The sequence below is a fragment of the Melozone crissalis genome, unplaced genomic scaffold (genome assembly GCF_028551555.1).
Source record: "Melozone crissalis strain CALT ecotype California unplaced genomic scaffold, PUWL_Pcris_2 ptg000027l_1, whole genome shotgun sequence".
NCBI lineage: Eukaryota > Metazoa > Chordata > Aves > Passeriformes > Passerellidae > Melozone > Melozone crissalis.
In genome coordinates, this window is record NW_026535805.1 from 51,933,916 (window position 1) to 51,950,353 (window position 16,438).

Here is a 16,438-nt window from a genome sequence, read left to right on the forward strand (position 1 = left end):
GGAAGAGCATTTCCTCTGCTTACAAAACTGCTCTGATTACATGTGTAGGTTTTTACCTGTCATGTCTTCTTTACTGCGCACAGCAGCTTTTCACTGCCTCGCTGTAAAACATTAAGGACTGGAAACCCAGAGGGGGATGAGCTTTAATACATTCAGGGATCTTCCAAAACGTCTGCTGCAAGAGCTGCCATCACTGCAGGGAGTGTACAATACTCAGGGTATACAGCAAAAGACAGAAGGAAATATCTTACACTTTGTCTATGAACCCTACAAGGATCTACAAGGTTCTGGTTCCTACAAGGAACCAGAAGCAATTACAGAGCATATAAATGAAAAAACGAGAATATTTTATTAAAAAAACTAATCAAGACAAAATAATTTCCAAGAAAAACTAGAGATTTTGTCCATTCACAGACTACCACATCGTGGCACCAGGACATTTGGTGCTCAATTCATTGGTTGCAGAATTGTGTTACCTTTCTCTCAATCTTTGTTAATGTTAGGACAGAATTTCTTTCTAAGGTATGCCTAATGCTTCTCTTGCATGGGATGCCATCACCATTTTTCTGTTTTCATGGTTTCCAACAGTCTGAACTTATAAGAACTCAAGATGTGAGATTTTTATAGGATTGCAGTTATGAGTGGCTGTACACTGGACCGTGAATCTGTAGAGGTGAGTACATTCCCAAAGATGAGCATGATTAGCAATCTTTTCTCCCTCAAAGAGGTAAGTTGCCATTGATGGTGTGAATAGGATCATCACAGTACTTGCCTTTTGATTTCACACCTTTAGGGTCACATCCCCCTGCAGAGCATGATCATGCCTGCAGCCAAATTCGGAATTAGACATATTTTAAATTTTTGCTCTCACATGTTTGCTGAGGGTCCACCCTCCAAATTCTGAGAACTCTGTTATGTCTGAAATACTTTCCTGTTCCCAGGCTCTTCCTGGTGAGAACAGAACAAGAGGCAACAGGCAGAGACTGAAGCACAGGAAGTTCCACACAAACGTGAGTCAGAACATCTTTATGGTGTGGGTGACTGAGCACTGGAACAGGTTCCCCAGAGAGGTCATGGAGCCTCCCTCACTGGAGATGCATCAAGACCACATGGATGCAATCCTATCCAGCTGAATGGATTCAGGACCTTGAGAGGCTGGAGAATTAGGTGTACAGAAACCTAATGAGGTCCAACAAGGACAAGTGTAGGATACTGCACCTGGGAAGGAATAACCTCAGGTGCCAGTGCAGGCTGGGACAGACGTGCCAGAGAACAGCTCTGTGGAGAAGGACCTGAAACTGCTGGTGGATGACAAGCTGACCATGGGCTGGCAGCACCCTTGTGGCCAGGAGGGGGGCAGTGATACCCAGGGGTGCATTGGGAAGAGTGTGGCCCAGCTCAGGGGAGGCGATCCTGCCTCTCCACCCATCCCTAGTGAGGCCACATCTGGAGCGCTGTGTCCAGTTTTGGGTTTCTCAGTACCAGAGAGACACAGAGCAGAGATGATGAGGGGTCTGGAGCGTCTCTCACAAGGAGAGACTGAGGGAGCCCTGTTCAGTCTGGAGAAGACTGAGAGTGAATCTCACCAATGCGTATAAATTAGCCAAGGGCATTTGTCAAGAGCATGGTGCCGGACTCTTTTCGGTGGTGCACAGTGACAGGGTGAGGATAGCCACAAACTAAAACACGAGAAATTCCACCTCAGCATGAGGAATAACTTTACATGGGAGGGTCGCAGAGCACTGGGACAGGCTGCCCGGGCGGGTCGCGAACTCTCCCTCTCTGGAGACACTCCAACCCCGCTCGGGCGCGTTCCTGCGTCACCCGCTTAAGTGCTGTCACCGACTCCTTGCAAGGGGGGTTTGGACAAGATCCAGAAATTTCTTTTAGCCGTAACGAACCCGTGACTCTGTGGCACGTTCTCTGAGACAACCGTGCTTTAGCAGGGAAATCAGCCCCGACAGCCACAGCCGCCCCACACCGGCGCGGCCCGCGCTCCGATCCCGCGGATCCCGGATCCCGGGATTCCGTGACCAGGGGGCGGCGCCTTGGCCCGGGCCAATCGGCGGCCGGGCGGGGCTGTGGGCGGGCCCGCCGGTGACGCCACTCGGGCTATGGTGGCTGAGTAGTGACACGTCTCCTTGCGCGGCCTGCCGAGGGGCGGGCGGCCGGCCGAGCCTGCGATCTCGCGGGATCCCGGGGCGGCGGTACCGGGGGCCGCCGGCGGCAGCGGCGGCGGGGACGGGCGGGCGGCCGGCGCGGCCATGGCGGGGCAGCAGTTCCAGTACGACGACAGCGGCAACACGTTCTTCTACTTCCTCACCAGCTTCGTGGGGCTCATCGTCATCCCCGCCACCTACTACCTGTGGCCGCGGGACCAGCACGCCGGTGAGCGGCCCAACCGCGGGCACGGCCGGCTCCTGCGCCGCCACACAGCGGGGCCGGGCCGGGCCCGCCGCGCTCGGGGCTCCCGTCCGGCCCTGCCCGCGCCCCCGGGGCCGCCTGGAGGGGCTGGAGGGGCGGCGGGGCCGCGCTGCGCTCGGCGGCGGCCATTTAGCGGTACCTGGGCCGGAGGAAGGGTCCCGGGGCCGCCGCCCCCCGAGCGAGCGCGCCCGGCTCCGCGCCGCGGCTCCTGCAGAGTCATCGCTGCGCCGGGCTCCGCGCTTTGTCTGGGGCTCGCGTTTTCCCTTGGCTTCCCGGAGTGTTTCAGCGATGACCTAAATTTTGGTCGTGGGGAAAGAGCAAGCTATTGAGTTGGGGACGAAGAGGAAAAGTTACGGGTTCAGCTTTTATGTGCCATAAGGTCACAGCGGGTGCGAAAATGGGGATTTGTTTTTTCCCATTGCAAATCACAGTTAAATGTCCGAAGGGCTAAATTTCTGTTTCACCCTTCGGGATGTTGCTTTGTGTCCCTGAACAGTGTTATAAAGTTTCTTTGACTAGTTCCGAATCTCATTTCCAAAGATGTCTTTCCTGCATCCCTCTATTCTTGGAAGGAGAAGGCGTTTTGTTATATAGGCTGTACAGGAACACATTTTTAACAGCAGTTCTGGGATTAAAAAGGCTGTAGGAATTGTGTTTAAAGGCAGGGTGGTAAGTGCTTAGTAAAACAGGGATGCTTGATACTGGTTCCCTTTGCAGAAACCTACTGACCTCTTAAGAACAGTTCTGCTTTGCCATCTGAGCAGAATCCCTTTTGTTCTTTGCATCTTTTTACATTCAATATCTGGTGGTTACTTAGTGGCTTTGATGCCGTTTTAAAGGGCTTGCCAGGTTCTGCTTAACTTAGTTTTATATGTAGAAGAAATACCTAGCAATGGAATCTTATTCCTGTACCTTCTAGTGAGGAGTAGGGTAGAACAAATGTTGTTTTGGTGCCAAATGACAGCTGTTCACAGTCTTGGCTGCTGCCAGACGTGCCGGTGACCTCTGGCAGGGCCCTGGCTGGAGAACCTCTTTGGAGGGAACCTCTTTGGAGGGTTGGTCTCTGTCCTCCAGGTACTCACTACCTGTTGTGCCCCTGAGGAGTTGGTTCTCTCTTCTGAAAGGAAAGTTTTCTCTGCCTCCTCTTTCTGCATCCTGACTGTTGCAAGAGGGAGGCGTTACTGTTGTTGAAAGTGTTTTGTAATCTTTGGGTTGTTCTTTAGGAGCAGGGAGTCAGAGAGAAAATGCTACTTCTGTAACCTTTTTCCAAACACCAAGATTTTTATTTTTGTTCTGGTGAAGGGTGGGAGGCAGTGGGGGAGAAAATCCCTTTTTTCTCCTGAATGATGCTTTCCTTCCTCCATAGTTCTTAAAAGCTGCTTCTTGGGAAAATGATTGTGACTTGCCGGAGATACTGTGCAGAATGCTATGGCCAGCAGGGACACTCTGTGATGTTAGCATCAGTTTCAGGGGGCTGACAGAAGCAAGAAAAGCTGTAGAAATGCTGTCAAACTTGAAGCACTTTACCCGCCTTACATAGGTGATTGTCAGCTATCCTTACAGAATGTCAGAAAATGAAACCTGACTTTGGAATATGGCTGTATGGATTTCACCAAGTTTCCAAATAGGCCTGCCATTAAATTTATTACTAATTTCTTTCTGTCTAGCCAGTATTGTCCAGTATATAGAGGGCCTGCTGCATATTATTCTGCATTCAGTGCTAGATTCTTCCAAAGCTGTGTCAAACTATACTTTCCAAAGTAAAAGGTAGATTTTATTATGCTGTTGGTGCAAAGAAATGAGTCAACTAAGTGAAAATCACCAGTGGAAATGAAGGGAGATGGAAGAATGATTTCTGCCTCATAATTGTCTTAATGGATTTTGAAATGTGAATGTAGTCCAGTTTTTAGCATATGCATTAATGGCATGCCTGCAGTCTCTTGATTGAGTTCTGTTCTTCAGGCTCTGTTTAAACAAAGAGTTGAGGTGTCATACAGATCATCATTTGGGACTAATGTTGATCTGCTAAGTAAGTTCTTATGAAGTAAATCTGCTAAGTAGCAGAACATTGTGGTGTTTAAGTTGTTTAAGTATATGGTTCTTAGGCAAGTAATTTCCAGCAAAATCCTCTGAGTATTTTTCTCACAGCTTTTTGTATGTATTCAACCATGCCTGTTCCAGCATTTGAACAAGATTTCAGGAATAAATTAAAACCTTGTGATGGTGGAAAATACTAATTGTTTAGCCACTGCTTCTTGTTTTCAGTGTAATTCACTAGTTTAAAAAAAACCAGCAAAACTACTTATTTCAGAAGCAAAGGGAAGGCCTGTGTCTTCAGAAGAGAAATCTTCCAACACTAGTGCATCCTGCTTCCTTTGATGGGCAGAAATATCTGGATGTTGATGTGAGATGTTATTTTGATGCTAGTTTAGGGTGGAGTTTCCAGTACTGAGGCACAGTATTGGGCCAAAGAGAACAAGTTCTGCTAAGACCTCTGCCCTCTGTGTGTGGAACCAAGTAACATTTTTGTTCTGGGGCTGTGTTTTGCCCTACCTGTGCTAGAGAGCCCAGCCTTTGTCACCCCTGGTGGATTGGGGAGCTTGTACTGGTGAGCTCCTTCAGCTCCAGCTGCACCAGTGAAGAAGACCAGATCATGGGGGGCTTTTGAAGCAAGTCAATGCTTGTCCTCCTCACTTCAGGACCCCTTTGCAATGCAAACCAGAGCATCCAAAAGACACAGAGCAGATTCCTTTTTTGGTAAAAACTGTGTTGGAAGAGGAGCTTCAGCCACGTTGTGTTGTAAGAGCAGAGGAGAGCTAGCGTTTCGCAAGGGTGAAATGCTCACTGCAGGAAGGTCACACCACTGGTCCCTGCTGCCTCCATCTGCAAATGTGCTGCCATGGATTGCTGGTATGTGATACACTACAGAGTGCCAGTGGAGGGAGAAGTACAGCAGAAATCTGGGAATTGCTGATGGCCTGTAACATTTTAGGATTTGTTCTGTGCTGTAGTTTTGTAGTAAATGCTCATGGAATAAATAACCCCCCCCAAAACTCTGTGTTTGTTTTTGCTATAGTGAAGCTTGGAAAGTAAGACTGGATCTATATTGCTTTACTACTTCAAGGAAAATCAAAATGTGTTACCTAATGTCAAATTTGTAGTAGAATAGTTTTTTGGCAAGCCATTAACCTTTTGCTTTTAGTTCTTATAATAAACTCTTGGAAAGCCTTTTCGATACTACTGTCTGGAAGAACAGCATGATGTAACTTATGTCTCTAAAGTACTGAGAAAAATTGAGCTGCTTTTTTTCCTGAGTGTCTAAGCCTGCTTTTTCCAGGCATTCTGATGGAGTCCATATGAAGTGTTGCTGCAGCCTGTGGTAGGGATTGATGCTAGTAGCTGGGAGGGTTTTGCTCTGGTGTGCTAGACACCCTGTGAACTGTCCCATAATGTCATTACCTCAGCTTTGATAAACCAAACAAGCAGGTAAATTGACTTTGTAAACTGGATTTGTCCAAATGACTTTGCCTCCTTGGTGTTCACTCCAGAGCTAATAAAGCCTTTGTGGAAGGTTAATTATTCAGCTTTGTGTTTTGGACTGAAGTTTCATAATAGCATCGAGGCAGCAGTGCTCTGACAGAGTTAAGTCTTGTATTTCTCCCCATCCCTTGTGCCAAATAGAGCACCAATGTATGGGAGTGGAAGAATGTAATTTTAGCTAAAATTGATTGTTGTCCCTTTTTTCTTTCTTCTGTCTTATTTTTAATGTGTATTCATGTCTGTGTAAGGCTGTGTGTAGCTGGGATGGTACAGGATGTGACTGAGGGAAAGCAGACTGATTCTTTCAGTGTTGGTGATGGCTTCAGGTGATGGTGAATATGGCTTCAGGCTATATTGTTTATCCTTGACTTGTTTCTTTAAAACATGTGTGTATATATGTTTTATTACTAAAAAAGTCATACTTTTTCTGGGTTACCTTTGTTTTGGGCAAATACTGGTATTAATTTAGCCTAATTACTGTGAGGAAAACCATTGCAAGGACTGCTCTTGGAACAAAGAATGTGATTGCTAAAAAGTTATTCTGGTGCAGATTCATTCTTAGCTAAAAAGGTATTTTCTGCAATGGGAATTTCCAAGTTGTTTTTCTAAATGTTAATTGTGAAAGTTGATGAAAAAGTTTCTTTTTTTTTTCCCCTCAGCAGTTTGGGGTGGAGGAGTGTCCATCAAAGTACTTTCCTGCTGTTGGACTTGCTTTGAGGTTTCAGTGTAAGCTTGTGTAAGCTTAAATGTCAGCATCTAGAAAGGAAATGGGGAGCAAGGGGTGAATTAATTTAGTTGGATAATATGGCAGTTGTTGCACAATGCTGATATGTTTGCTGAACTTTGTGTACTTTTTGACTTATACCTGTGCTGCTGGATTGAGGAGTATAATGATAAAGCTGTGCTGAACCAGGTGGTCAGAGATTGTGATGTGCTTTGTAGCGAAGTACATGTACCTGGAAGCTTGCTAGTTCATCTTTTTTAGTTTCTTTTGGTCTTCATTAAATAAATTCTCCTGTTTTAGGGCATTGGGTATTGATAATTTGTTACAAAGCTGATGGAAAGAATAGAAGTATCTATCCTGAGTTTTTTATAGTAACTTGAACAAAACAAGATGTTGAAAACATTTTGCAAACCCCTAAGAATAACAGTAGTGAATGCAAGGATAATGCTAGAAAAAGATTGCAGTCTCTTCTCTGAGAGAAAAGAGGCTGTAGGAACTGTTCTGTTTGGAATGTAGATCTTCCTTCCTGAAGTTTAAGAACATAAAAACCTACCGTTGGGAAGGGAAGAAAACCAGATGAAGGGCTGCATTTTTGTATCTAGAAAAAGTATTGTTATGAAATAGATAAAAGCTATTTCGTTAACTTTCATTATAATAGAAACCCTAAGTTTATGGTGTTTCAAAATTTAAAAAAAATATTTGTTTGGCTTTTGTTTGTTTGTGTTTTTTGTTTTTGTTGCTACTTCCCAGCCTGGCTGTATGTTGTCCTGTTGCTCACTACTAACATTTTTCCTTCGCACTCTCCCCTCTCAGGTGTTTCTGTGTGAGATATAGCTAAAGTTTTCTTGAAGAACACTGGGCTAATACCAAGAAAAACTTTTAAAAATCTGGTTAAAGAAGGCAATTTCCTGCTAATCTTTGAAGTTGCCATACCTATAGCAAGTAGCATAGGCAGTTAGAGAACCCTAAAAATATTGCAGCCATTTTGGTATTGAGGGTGGACAAATATACAGGAATATTTAAAAATGACAGCTTACTTGGTGACTGTTAAAAGGGAGAGTATAATACCATGTTGATACTTAATATTATTTCTTTTATTTTTTACTGTATTGCTATTTTGAAGCAGTAGGGCTTTTTGGGTAGTTCTGTAGATAGAAGTTGTCACTGACATTTAAAACCTTGGTCAGAAGTCCTGAGAAAGTTGTTCTGTAAAGGTTTGCTTAGTTTTTTTGCTTAGTTCTCAGGAACCATACTTCTCGGTATATGTGCCTGCTATACTGGATATCTCTGTAGTGTCAATAGTGAAGGTTTCTCTGTAATTTTTTGGTGTTTTTTTCATCTGTGTCAGTTGAGGCTGACCTCAGAGAGTCTCACATTAATACCCTGCTTTAAGTGCAGGTAGGGAAACTGAGGCTGTGAAGTTTATTTGGCTGAGGACAGCAGTGAGTGTGCAACTTGGATGTGACTCAAGCCAGTGCAGAGAGTGCAGGCAGCACTTCTTCAGATTTATCTGTAATGGACTAATGAGCACTTGTACCTCACAGCAGCTGAGGGAGAGGAAGCTGCATTGCTGCTGCTCCCACTCTGGGTAGAATTCTTCTGTGATGCTCCTAATCCTCTGGTGTGAGATAAGATTGGTTGGAGTGGGTTAACTGTGATGCCTGTCTTTGCCCACAGCTCACTGAAATCTCATTAACCTTACTCCAAAGTATTTCACAGCATTTTGGCATTTGGTTACGCAGGATAAAGTACAGGATGCTGGTAAAGGACAGGATAAAAGGACAGGATAAAACCACAGGATGCCATGCTCATTGCTAATGTGGTGGATAAGAATGGGTGTGAAAAATTGATATCTGTGAATATAAGCATTTTGTGTCCATATGTGTGCTTATCCTTTCCTGTTAAAATAACCTTTTATCATCGTGTCAGGAAGTGGGAGGAGAGTCAGTGAAACTCAGTTATGCATCTAAGGACTGTTACTACCTACAAACGGAGCTTTTTGAGAGATTGAGTATGCCATGGTTGACATAAACCATTTCAAGTTCCGAAAAATTTATTAGGAGACTGTTTCAAGGCAGAATATAATGTAATGGTGATATTTTACTTTGTTTTGTTAATTTTTTCCCGCTATTTTGCTATTTTGAAGCAGTAGGGTTTTTTTGAGAAACATTTGAAGAAGGGGCAAACATCATGAGATGCCACTAGTAATGTCTAGCAATTTCCTCTAAAAATATTTTTCAAAACAAAGCATTTGCACAGAGTTATCCAAATTTCTCTGTTGTTTGGAAAAAAAAGCCTGTCTTTACATGGAATTTTTAAAAAGTATTATAATCTTACTATAACCACTATAGCTTCCTAGCAGTAAAATAAAATTAATAGCCCTGTGTTAGAGATTAATTGAGTAGCTTCAAGACTGTCCAGAATACAAAATGCTGAAAAGCTTTTTTGTGGCCAGTTAAGGATCAAACTCTAACAAGAACTTTATCTTTCATTACATGTACATAAAAATAAAGTACTTTATATTTAAAAAAAATCATCCTATGTTATGAAAGCTTATGAAAACAGTGTACTGAAGGTTTTATTGCACACTTTGTTAATTTAATAGTTGCTGCAAGGTTGTCTTGACTACTCACAGAGATGACACTAAACTACCAGGTTATACAGGCTATGCATTAGAGAATTAGATTCAGTTATGGTTTCATGGGCAGCTAAGCTGTTCCTGGAGAAGGAGCAGGAAATTTGAGAGAGAAGCAAGGTAAATGACAGGAAATGGAATCAGTAGTGATTCCATAGTTTGGGTTTGTTGTTTTTTGTTTGTTGGTTGTGATTTTTTTTTAAATTTGCGTTTCAAATTCATGCCTGTGAGGAAGGGTTCAGATCTGCAGCAATTTGAGCGAGTCTTGACTGGGGCTGATGCTGCATCCTTGCCCCCTGTGATGCTGCTTTCTCCCATTGTTTATAGGGGTTTATAGGCCTTTCCCTCAGTTACTAGCCAGGACCTGACATGTATCTCAGTTTCATGGTGAGGAGGGTTGTGCTGGCTGGAAATATCAAGAGCAGGGTACAGGTACAAGAGCACAAAACAGTTACCTAATTTCTTTCCTGAGCAAAAAGATTAGTGTCTGCACCAGTTTTTAAATAAGTATACAATTAAGAAGATTTAAGAGGTGTTTTCAGATTTTCACCTAGTATTTCTCTTTTGCAGGATATTGCTTACAGGCATTTTAAATTCAGAAGATTCCTTTATCATGATTGGCTGGATGAACTGTTTGAAACTAGGATATTTGTAAGCATTGTGCCCTGCCAATAAAGTTTCAAATACCTTTTTTTCTTTGGAAGCAAAAGCATGGACATAGTGGCTCAGATCAGGTGAGGTTTTTTATGTAGTATCACAGAAGTGAGTGCCTTAAGGAAGGAATAACAGGACAAGCATAAATGGTGTTTCCTTTGCATATTCTCTGTGTTTCCAGTGGTTTTGAGTTCAGTAACTTTTGTTATAGCATCTGTACCATCCTGTGTGAGGGAGGTCATTGTATCTGCTGCCCACACCACAAATAATCACCTTTGTTTTGCAGCTGCTTCTGATGTTGCTTAACAATCCTTATTTGCTCTACTGGAAGAGGAAGCAAAAGTTCAGTTCTGGCTGTCACTTAGGTTTTTTACACCCTTCCATTACCTCTCCTTGCACTTTACTCTCTCAGCTAGAAGATTTGTAGATTGTATTTTGGCCATAAATCTCCTTATACATTTGATGGCCCTTGTTCACCTTAATTGAATGTTTTCTGGTTGAACCTCTTTAGGAGGTGGGGCTAGGGCTGTGCATCACATTTGAGGTATGTACAGCCTCAAGGTTGGACATACCTCCAGCTTATGTGCTGGAGTAATAATCCCTTCCTTTTCGCACAGGAATGCTCTAAACACATGCTCTGATTTTTATTTTTCAGCTGAGTTTTACATAGAACAGTTTCTCACAACACCAAGATTGCATTCTGAGAGGTAATGGTCAGCCTTGAGCTCATCCTTGTATCCATAGAATTAGACTAGCCCCCACTGGACTTTGTTTTCATACTCTTGATTGCATGTGCCATTCAGAAGTGCACTTGCTTGATCTTTACAATTCTTCAGGATGCCCTTGTCCTTGTTACCCAGAATAAGTTCATATTATCCAGAAGCTTTATTTTACTGCTCACCCTTTTAGTCTGATTACTTATTAATGAAATGTGTTGTAGTTCCAGCACAGTTTCCTGCAGAGCTCCTGGCGATTTCTTCTGCTGGGAGAATTGGTAATTCACTCTGTCTTCTAGTCACATATTTATTTTTGCAGTAGTTAGATGGTTGTTCCAAAAGACTTGTAAAGGGAACCTTTCTAAAGCCTTTTGGAAACGACAGACAGTGTCAGCAGGATCTGTTCTGTATGTTTACTTCCTTGAGAGGACTTTACCAAAGACTCTACTGATGCTGGATGGATGTATGGTACTTATCCTTGTGTCCACTAATTCTGTCCTTTATTAGAGTTTCTTCAGGGTGTGCATCAGAACAGTACTGACTACAAGCATTTTTAATGACTGATGATGTGTTTAGTGACTTTTGTTTGCATTTATTTTGGATTGAATGTGTTCTGGTTTCCTCCCCACACCAAACTGATAAAATTCAGTTAATAGTTAAGAGTGTGTAATCTTGGAGCCCGGCATTGTTGTTGGCTTTGTCTGAAATTGATAACCTTGACTCATGTGGGTGTTGTTCCATGGTAAAATGTCCAGTTTCCTGATTCCTCTCAGATTCTGTTAAAGTTTTGCAATGCAGCTATAGCTCCAGTCCTACTATAAATCTGATAAATTAGGCGATGGAGCTTAAATGTTGTTATAGTTAGTTCCACTGAGTGTTTTGTCAGTGCAAATGAGACAGTACACTAATAGGAAGGACAAGGTTTGGAAGTGGCTTGATTACCAGTAGTGTAATGTGGAACTGTGCCCAGCTGACTGTAAATACAAAGCTTGGGTAAGTAAACTCTGAAAAGAGGTTAACTTCAGGATACTGAATTGTCTTATGCTGCCGTTTTTTAAAGCTATTAGTAACAAATGCTATCTTTTGGTCAGCAAATATGTGTGGAATTGTGGGAATGAAAAGTTAGGTTACTTTTTGTTCCTTTTAAGCTTTATCTAGTTGCTGCAAAACATGCTCTGGAAAAAAGCAGCTTTGCTGTTAAGTATTTCGTAGGTCTCTTTGTAGTTAATGAACTGCTTGGGTTTTAATACTTAAAATGTTACTCAAAACACATAATTTTTTTGGCTTATTTCTGTGAATATTTACTAGAGAGAAAAATCTCTTTGAAAACAACTAGGGTGAGATTATTCAGCTATAAATGTTTTAGTTAAGAGGCTAACCTGGACATGACCTCTTTATAGATAAATAATGAGGGTCATGAGGACAATTCTTATAATGATAGACATTAAGGTTAGAAAGCATCTATCAGATGGTTTAAGTCTTCACTGAGTGGGAACACTAGTGCTTATTTGAAGGCTTTTGCATTTAAGCTACAGCGTTTTAGAACACTTTAAAATCAATTTAATTTGCTTCATGCCTCTTAATTTGGAGTTTTACTGTAGAAGTCAATCCTATTATAATAAAGTTGAAATTGCTCAGTACTTCAGAGGAGCTGCTGACTATGAGTTTGCTGTGAGTTTCAATCCTGCCTCTTGGTTGCTGGCAAAGATGGGTTACTTCTTTTACAACATATAAATGTTTGTCAGTGTCATTTTTGAAAGTAAGTCTGTGGGTTTTTTTCCTCACCCTGTGACTTTTAAAATTATCTCAGATAAAATACTATATCCATGTGGATTCTTTTTCAGTAATAATTATCAAGGAAACTGTCAACAGAGTTAAGCGTCGATGGCCTAGTGAAAAAGTAGGGTAGCCTTTTCCTACTTCATCTGTTATCTGAGAAATGGTTAAGTGCTTAAGAAAGTAAATTTTTACAGAGAGCCTCAGTTCAAGACTCATTAAATAAGTTGTTGATACAATTATTTGATTTCTGTTATTGTTGAAGTAGAAAGAAGCCCAGGAGTTCAGATTTTGCATATATACACACATATATATATATATATATATATATATACATATATATATACACACATACATACATACATACACACACACACATATATATATATATATGTATACGTGTAATTGTGGAAAGTAAATACAAGCCTACTTAAGTGTACAGTTTAGAGGATTAAAACTGTGGAACCCTGAGTAAAATCCAGGAAACCTGGAAGCTCTGGGGTGTTTTGACTGAGCCTGTTGCCCTCAGTTTTAACAGAACAGATGTAATGCTTAGAGCCGTGGCGTCCCTGTGCTGTAACCTTTACTCAAGACTTGCATGCTGTGTGTATTGCTTGCACCTCTTGCTACTTTCCACAGGTACAAGTTTTCCATTCAGGTGTAGAGAGAGGATGACACACTACAAATGAGTTTTGTGAAAGTCTGGCTTTAAAGTGATCTTGGCATTTCCTAGGGCTGCAGAACTCTGTCGCTCTGTGTTCCTTGCTGAAAGAAGTAATTTTCTTTCAAAACCATTCTCCTTTGGATGAATTGTCTGCAACTGGTGGGCAGAATATTTCATGTGCACCTCCTCCTATTTCTTTTCCTGACAGAGTCCACTGGAACTGTATTCTGGACTATGTGACTCTGCTTTTTGTAGTAGCCTGGAGGTAGAAAGAGCACAGGAGGCTAGGACGTATTTCTGTCCTTTCCTGCAGTTTGGGGCAGAATAATGGAAGACTGGTGGCTTCCGTTGATTCTGATATTAGCTTTTTGCTTGCTTTTGGCTGTCATAAAAATTGACTGATACTTTGAAACTTTTATATGCTTTAGATATAAATACTGGTGCCAGTAGTCTTATTTGTGGTATTTTTTTCCTGAAACTGACCTTTGTTTGTTGCAGCTGAAACAAGATTCTGGGGATTAAAACTTCTCAGTATAATTGCCAGCTGTACCTCTTTTCTGTTCTCTCTCTTCTAGAATTGCCTGTGTCCAATAACAATAAATGTGCAATCTTCTCTTTTTTCTTAGAAGGATGGAAAATAACCTCCTCTTAGGTTTTTGGGTTTTTTTTTGTTTTGTTTTGCTTTGTAGTTTTTTAAAGCACTTTTTAGAACCTCCAGAACCTGGAACAAAATTATTAGGTTTAGGTAGGGATCAATTGTCAAACATTCCTGAAGATTGGGTGTATTCTCCTGTTTCTTTGGAAACAGGTATGTAAGACAGGTGAACTTCAAATCCAAACTTAAGCCAGGCATGGCTGAATTAGCTTTCTTCTGTGTCTGTATGTCCTGTCCTCACCCATTGTGTGATTAGTAAATCAGAGCAGAGGTTGAGACAGATATGAGAAATTTTTGAAATTTTTGCCACATGAGATGCTCAGACTGTACAATATGTTGTTCAGAGGCACAGTGAGCTCTGTCTTTGAAGCCCCTCCAAATGCCTACAGCCAGACCTTGAGCAGCAGCTTTTTTGACTCTCCTCTTGAGCAGCAGGGTTTTATTAGGTGATCTCCTGAGGTCTTCTCCACCCTTTCCAACCTGTTTGTGTTCTGTTTTACCCAAGAACTGTGTGGTCTGTGTTACCCATGCAGAAGAAGCAAATGCCTCAGGCTTAAAGAACTGGATATTCAAAAGGTTTGCATAAGTTCTGATCAGAAGTCAGCTGTTTAACACTCTCTACTTGTACCTGTTTTGATGCCCAGAATACAAAAGAAGTGACTGCAGCAGTCAACAAGGAAAGACTGACCTATGTAATCTAGCTAAACTTCTGTAAGACCTCTGATAAAGTCACGAAAGAGATGGCACTCAGGTTTTCTTTTGTATCAGTACTGGTTATATTTCTTGAACTTGAAAAGTGTGTTAAGATGTAGTTTTGGCTGGACATTCACATACATTTTTTAAGTTACTACAGTATGCACTTGTGAGAACCCTTGTGAATAAGAATTGTGTTGGGGAAAATCTGCTTGTGAATCGCAGGAACTTTGTATGCATTGAGAACAATATGGAGGGAAATAAAGCAAGCATGGGATGCTTTTCCAGATTATTTACAGGAATGAAGTGGCAGTCTCCATCCTCTTGTGAGGGGGGTGCTTTAACAGTACCTTGATGCATGGGGTAGTGTTAGTGAGATGAACTCAAAAGCCCCATGGGTGCATTATGCCTTTGCTTTGCAAGGCTCTTTAATACCTATTCCTAAAACTGTAGGAGAGATTCACTATTGTGAAGGATTTTACCCATCGAACAAGAAGTGGTTTTGACTGGAGGAGAAGCATTTGCTCCCACCCCACACACACCTGTCTCCCTGTAATCCCATATCAAAGCATGTTGTCTGAAGTGCTCTTACACTGTAATGGGAAGCCATGATCTGGACTGAGAAGAAACAAGAGAATTCTAATTGTCTGCTTTTAAAACTCTGAACTTTTTTCCCTGACAGAATATGGATTCCAGAGCTAAGATCCAGAGAAAGTACAATTCATATTTCACTGCAGAACTTTACTTTGAGGAATGTGTGAGGTGTTCACTGCAGTGTGATCAGGGTCTTGCATGATATTGCAGGGCAGTGGCATGGTAAATTCACTTGTGTAAAAAGGAAGCTCCTTTTGTCAGACAAAGGCGAAGCAAAAAAGATCTGATTTATCCGCAACTTGCTGTTGTTCCTGCTGTACTCTTTATTTGTATACAAACACCAGTTTTCCTGTGGGTTGCATTCTGTTTGTTTTTCTTGCATGCCATAGCTGACATACTGAAAAGGGAAACTTTTGGTGTTGAGTGGCAGAAGCAAAGTTTACAGGTGCATGTTAGGCAAAGGTTGGGTTCACATGTGATGGTTACTATGCGGCATATAGGAAATGGAACAGTTTTCTTTTAGGTAGAGAGAGTAATCTGACCAATTTCTTATGTTTATGCATGTACAGCATCACTTAATGGATAGAAAGCATTCTTTCCTCTGGTAATGTTGGACCTTATGTTAGTCCTCCAAATGACCTTGTACTGCCTGTTTGGGGTGAGGTGGGCATGTTTGCTGTTCTGTGTGTTGCCAGCTTGGTTAATCACAATCTCTCCATTTTTACAGAGCAAATCCGATTAAAGAATATAAGGAATGTGTATGGAAGGTGTTTGTGGTACCGCTTGCGACTGCTGAAGCCACAGCAGAACATCATTCCTACAGTGAAGTACGTACGTTTCATTTGCATGGCTTCCCATTAAGCAATTCTTACCTTATTTTATATAGAAATACACTGGTTTGTAATCAAAGCAGGGATTTTGCAGTTACTTTTGCATCACTAAAGAGACATTTGCAATCTGCAATATTTGAATATTTAATAGGTAATCATTATTGTCTAGTAGGGTTTGAAATCTAGGTGCATACTTTTTGTCCTGTATAAAATACCTGAGGAATGAGACCAGTGAGCCTCAGCTGTAGAAAAAAGTAAACAATGCTTTTATTTGTTCAAAAAAATTATTCTCCCTCATTGAAATTAGTAGTGCTAGTCCAATCTTCTGATTTAAATATTTAGTATGTGAACATATATACTCAAATATAAAAGAATAATAACTTTGTATGTTTGAAGGTGAACCCTTTATCAGTTCCTTGTTATGCCCATCCTCAAAATGTTTTGCTGTCTGTTATGCACCTGTGTCAGCTTTTTGTGTTTTGTTTTTTTGTTTCTTTTAACACACTGATTTTATCTAGATCCTAGACATCCTT

General features: G+C 41.6%; 1 protein-coding gene across 1 annotated transcript in view; it reads left to right on the forward strand.

Moving 5' to 3' along the window:
- Positions 1-2,252: 2,252 nt before the first annotated feature.
- SEC63 (SEC63 homolog, protein translocation regulator) overlaps positions 2,253-16,438 on the forward strand; it is a 55,351-nt gene continuing 41,165 nt past the window's right edge. Inside the window, exons 1-2 of the mRNA XM_054280065.1 lie at positions 2,253-2,388; positions 15,803-15,902. Coding sequence (XP_054136040.1) covers positions 2,265-2,388; positions 15,803-15,902 — 224 coding nt within the window. The 5' untranslated portion in view covers positions 2,253-2,264. The remainder of the gene's footprint in view (positions 2,389-15,802; positions 15,903-16,438) is intronic.